The sequence below is a fragment of the Chelonoidis abingdonii genome, chromosome 9 (assembly GCF_003597395.2).
Source record: "Chelonoidis abingdonii isolate Lonesome George chromosome 9, CheloAbing_2.0, whole genome shotgun sequence".
Lineage (NCBI taxonomy): Eukaryota > Metazoa > Chordata > Testudines > Testudinidae > Chelonoidis > Chelonoidis abingdonii.
This window is the reverse complement of record NC_133777.1, coordinates 85,842,284-85,847,305: the sequence shown is the minus strand read 5'-3', so window position 1 is coordinate 85,847,305 and position 5,022 is coordinate 85,842,284. Positions and strand designations below refer to the sequence as shown.

The 5,022-nt window shown below is 57.8% G+C and overlaps 1 protein-coding gene across 3 annotated transcripts in view; it reads right to left on the bottom strand.

The window, feature by feature from the left end:
- Window positions 1-203: 203 nt before the first annotated feature.
- The window catches only part of VPS33B (VPS33B late endosome and lysosome associated), a 22,691-nt gene continuing 17,872 nt past the window's right edge, over window positions 204-5,022 (bottom strand). For 2 of the 3 annotated variants that reach the window (XM_075069769.1, XM_032794202.2), the window contains 6 exons: window positions 4,282-4,414; window positions 3,810-3,883; window positions 2,447-2,548; window positions 1,960-2,035; window positions 1,773-1,889; window positions 204-1,175 (listed from right to left, as the gene is read on the bottom strand). In XM_075069769.1, the coding sequence (XP_074925870.1) occupies window positions 1,096-1,175; window positions 1,773-1,889; window positions 1,960-2,035; window positions 2,447-2,548; window positions 3,810-3,883; window positions 4,282-4,414 (582 nt within the window). In that variant the 3' untranslated portion in view covers window positions 204-1,095. The remainder of the gene's footprint in view (window positions 1,176-1,772; window positions 1,890-1,959; window positions 2,036-2,446; window positions 2,549-3,809; window positions 3,884-4,281; window positions 4,415-5,022) is intronic. The other variant, XM_032794203.2, reaches the window with a different exon arrangement.

The window sequence follows — 5,022 nt, the reverse complement described above, 5'->3', positions numbered from 1 at the left end:
TGGTAGGGCTAAGCATTATCTAGCCCATGCTGACTGGAACTGCAGAGAATTCCAGCTCAGAGACCTTCCAACAGCTGCTTCAAAGGCTCCATGCAAGAGGATGCTGGGTAGTAAGCGGCCCCAGGGACAAGAACCACAGCCAGTTCGAGACTAGCCTCTTCCCACCTCCCTCCCCTGCGGTTAGATAAAGACGTGCGAAAGGCTGACCAAATATATTTTATATGGTACAGATCAATGTACCACTATCACACACTTCTGCCAGCGCAATCCTATGCTATTCAAATCCCAGCCCCAACTCCACTCACACCCCTCTGTTGCTGCACCTCCAGCCTACCCCTAAGCACCCCCGCTGGCCCACTCCTTTCCCCGTCAGTCCATCAATCCAGACTAGAGCTGGTTGTGTTTGGTGCCAGAACAGGTAGGCTGTTCTGTGAAGTGAATGAACATGCATTTAAAATTCAGGTAACAATGCAATTCATTTTCATTTGTGAGTCCAGTAGAAGCCAGCTCCCTCTGCCTATTCACTTCTCCAGGTGAACAGGCCTCGGTGGGGGAAGAAAGCAGTGCTGCCAACAGCTTGGCATCGCCCGTGGCTTCACCCATGGCCCCAAGTACTGACACATCTGTCCAGGGACGAGAAGGCAGCCAAGGGTGGGAGTCAGGGCACAAAACCCAAAATAAGAACCCAAAAGGCCAGTGAGGTCCCTTAACAAGCCACTGACCCAATGGTAGAAGCACCAATACACGATGCACAGGGACTTGCCTGGATAGTGGCCCCAGGGGCCTGAAGCATGGCAGAGACTCAAACATGCTGGGTTTGGATTGGAGAAACAACAGCTTCTTCCCTCTTCTAGCCTCCCCAGAGACACTCCCCCCACAACCACTGAAGGTCTCTTCATCCATTTAAACCCCAATCTGCAGCCTTCGGGAAACCCAAGGGAGGCTCATGGCAGGATGGGCTCCGTGTCTGCCCTGCTCCGGCTGCTGATGTATAACGCTCCAGTGTCATATGTGCAGTGCCTGGGCAGTGTCCACTGTGGAATGTGACCCTGGCTGGCACAAGCTGTTCTGCCAGGGCCGTGGCTCACCCCTGCCTCACACCTTCGCCTCTAACATGGCGTCCATCAGCCTGGCGCTGCTTGTGATGGCTGTCGTCAGGAATATAAACTTGTATCCTGAGAAATCCAAAGAGGTGAAAGGAAAATGGGTGAGGCCAAAGGTCAAAGAGAAGTGGGGCTGCCAGGCAGCAGCTGAACCCCTGCTAGCGCCTAGCACTGCTACCAACCCAACAGCAGAAGCATCACTATGCCTGGAACAAGGGAGATGCTCCGAGTGCTGCTGTGAGCAGACAGGGGGAAGTGGGTGTTGACTCCATCAGGCAGGGAGAAGCTGGGGGAGCCCAGAGCAGGCATCTAGCCAGGTAAAAGGCATGTGATGTGTGCTTCCCTAACAATCACGTGCTGGTTTGCATGCCCCGTAAGGGAGGCCTGTAGCCCTCGGCACATGGACCCAAGGCAGGACGACTGGGGGGATGGTCCAAGGCTTAACAACCCCCTCCCCCCTCTACTATGTCACAGCCTGGCAATTAGCCTCTGTGGCTGCAGCAGGTCCGGTTTCAGTAGCCAAAGGCACAGGCAGGGCTAACTCATTGAGTCTGTGCCATAGGGTTATACTGTGGGTCTCTTTCCAAGAGGGAGGGGGGCAGTTTCTGGCTGCCAGATCCTTCCTCCCCTGCAGTGGAGGAGACAGTAACCCAGTGCACTGGATGGTACCTTTCTCCTTCCCCAGGAATCGGAGAGCAGAGATCTCAGAAAAGGTGCAGCCTCCCAGGAAGACTGCTAGGATGACACGCTGCGCCTCCCAGGCGGGATTCTCCTCCATGACCGGTTCTGGAAGGAGCAGAGGATGAAGTAGAGCGCTCCCCGAGCCTCCCCCCGTGATCCCAGGAGGAGGTATTACCTGTAGGAGCAAACTCATTGCCGTTCAGCAGGCGCACCACCTCCTCCAGGCCCAGCCAGCCCTTGCGCTCCAGTACCTGAGGGAGGCGAGCAGGGACAGTCCATCAAGGCAGGGGAAGCAGACAAGCACCACAGGCCCAAAGCAGAGCAAGAGATCAGCTGCCAGCCCAGGGCACCGGACAGGAATCAAGGGCAGACGAGCAGGTAGGTGCCTCACCTCTCCAGGAGCAGGTTAGACATTTCTAGCCCATCCAGCCCCAGCCAGGGCCATAGTCCCAACTAGAGGCACTTGTGGCCTATGCAGCAGGGGGATCTGCAGGGCAGCATAGCAGGACCCACGAGGGCACCAAGGAGCAGGGGGCACTTGCACAAACTTGACTGCTCCCAAGGAAGACGGAACCCCATGTGCCAAGTGACAGGAGTTCCCTGTACCACACAGCATGGGCAGCTCTTGTCCCCTAGGGTCGGGTGCCCACAGATAGACTCACCTGCTCAATGATCTTGCAGCTCAGGGGGACATAGGCCCCACTGAAGACATAAGCCATGTCTCGGGGCACCTTCAGGTTATATTCACCATCAACACGGGGGATCTGCAGAGACAGGCACATGACACCTCCCAGCAGTGAGTGAACTATTGGTGCCCTCTGGGAGCAGAAGCTCTGGGTTTGAAGCACCCATGGGTGCAACCTCTGGGGTGCGCAAATACATGAGCCACTGACCTGGCTGCTTTGGGCAGGACACAGTCCCCAGCCAGCTAGCGAAGATCCAGTGCCAAGCAGGCGAGCTTTGCGCTGCTGTGAATGCAGCAAACTTGGGCCCTGGCAGCCAGCCAGAAGGTGCAAGTTCCACTGCCAGGGACCGCCAGGACACACCTCTCTGTTGCTCTCAGAGCACCAGCCCCCAACCACACGGGCCCTTTGCAGACTACAGCTGCAGCCTGGAATTCTCTCCCAAGCCCATGGGAAGCCAGGCCAACTCCTGGAGTGCAGGCGCAGTGTGTTCACACTGACCCACTCCGCTATACAGGGGCCTTTGCATTCTGCTAAGCAGCATCTTCCAGGGATGCAGCCCCAAACACTGCACAGGGCATCACGCTGCCTGGATGGGGGGGCCAGGTCCACAGCAAAGAGGAAAGGCCACAGCCTCCCTTAACCCTGGAAGGGAGAAAGGGACCCAGCAACCATTGCTACCCGGATCCCCAAGGGCAATGGTCCCCAATGTGGTGCCTGCAGGCACCATGGCACCCGCTGGGGCATTTATGTGCACCCACCTAGTGCCCAGCAGGGGACCTGCTGGGCACAGAGAACTCAGGTTGCAGGCGCGGTGTTCTCTGTTCCCAACAGGTGCGGGGCCTGCCTAGTTCCCAGCAGGGGAGAAAAGCCGTGGCCCCTCGCCTGCTGGGGACAGAGAACTCTGGGGCTGCAGGCACTGGTATTCTTGGCCCCACCTAGTGCCCAGCAGAGGAGAGAATCTGGGGCCCCGCACCTGCTGGGGACAGAGTACTCCAGGGCTGCGGGCACCAGTGTTCTCTGTCCTTGTGGCTTTTCTCTGGCTTCTCTCTGGATTCATATATTATGTAATATTAAATATTTTTTTGTATTATTTAATATACAAATACAAAATAAGCCTTGAAAAATTGTTGGCGCCCGCCACACTCTTCTGAAAACATAAATGTGCTACTGGTCACAAAAAGGTTGGGGACCACTGCCCAAGGGTAACACTCTCTGGCTCCCTTGCTGCCCTGCACAGAGATGGCCATGGCCGGGGCTGGAAGAGGGCAGCCAAGGACATCTATAGCCAGCGATATTACCCACCCCACCGAACCCCATCCTAGCAACAGTGGGGACCTACCAAGCCCAGTTTCTTGCTTATGCCTCGGAAATTGCTCTTCCTGGCCAGAGAATTAAAAGCGTCCGTGAGTTTCCCTGGAAAACAAGGCAAAGAGGCGGTTTGGAGCCAAGACCCTCAGGATCCCCAACTAGCTCACCTGGCCTCAGCAAATTCTCTCCGGCTGGCAAAAGCTGGCGTGAGGTGAGCCCACAGGGAGCGCTGCTACGGGGCAGAGGATACAGGGAGCAAGTTTTATTTCCCCTGGGGTTGCCCTGCAGGGTCTCCACACTTTCCACCACAACCTTCCACTCCAGAGCACAGCCAGCTCCCTCCGTGCTCAGCCTGAGCTGGGAGGGAGACACTGAGCACCCCCTGCCAGCTCTGGGAGCAGGGACCATGAGGAAGTGCCCCAAGATCCTCCCACAGCTCAGAGGCAGGCAGGGCTCGGCACTCAGAACTGCCCCAGAGCGCTGTAGGCAGAATCGCCCCATACCTGCTGCTCGGTCGGTCACCAGCTTGCTGACTTTGCTCTCCACGGCAGTCAGGGTCTCCCCTGGGGCCTGCTCTGTCAGCAGCCCAATGCGCTTGAGGTTATGAAAGGTCAGCAGGTGCTCAGGCCCATAACTCTAGGGGGCAAGGGGAGATGAGGGTTAGGCCAGAACTCTGGCGCCCAGGGCAAGTGGGCACAGGACAGAGCCCCAGCCTGGGGAATGGTGCAGTCTGCCAGCCCGGCGCACACCGCCCCGGGGAAAGTGGGCACTCTGTGTCCTGGAGAGGGAGTCAGGCCCGCTGCAGCCTGAGCAGATGGCACAGCAAGGGACAGCGTGAACACAACATGCAAACAAGCATCCCGTGAGGTACGTGGAGCTGATAGTCAGACCTGGGACGAACTGGCCCAGTACCTGCACTCTAATAGCCTCCCCGGCTCTTGGGCCCGGGGGCCAGGCCACAGCCTTCCAGCAACGCAGGAGAGGAGAGCATGTAGGAAAAGGGTTACAGTACCGCACGCCTGCCTGTTAGCGCGTTCCAGCCTTCCCCCCAAACCCCCCACACACACGCTCCCCCCGGTACCCCCATGACACACACATGCTCCCCACAGTACCTCCCCTACACACACACACGCTCGCTCCCCCGCGGTACCTCCTCCACACACACACACGCTCGCTCCCCCGCGGTACCTCCTCCACACACACACACACACACACACACACGCTCGCTCCCCCGCGGCACCTCC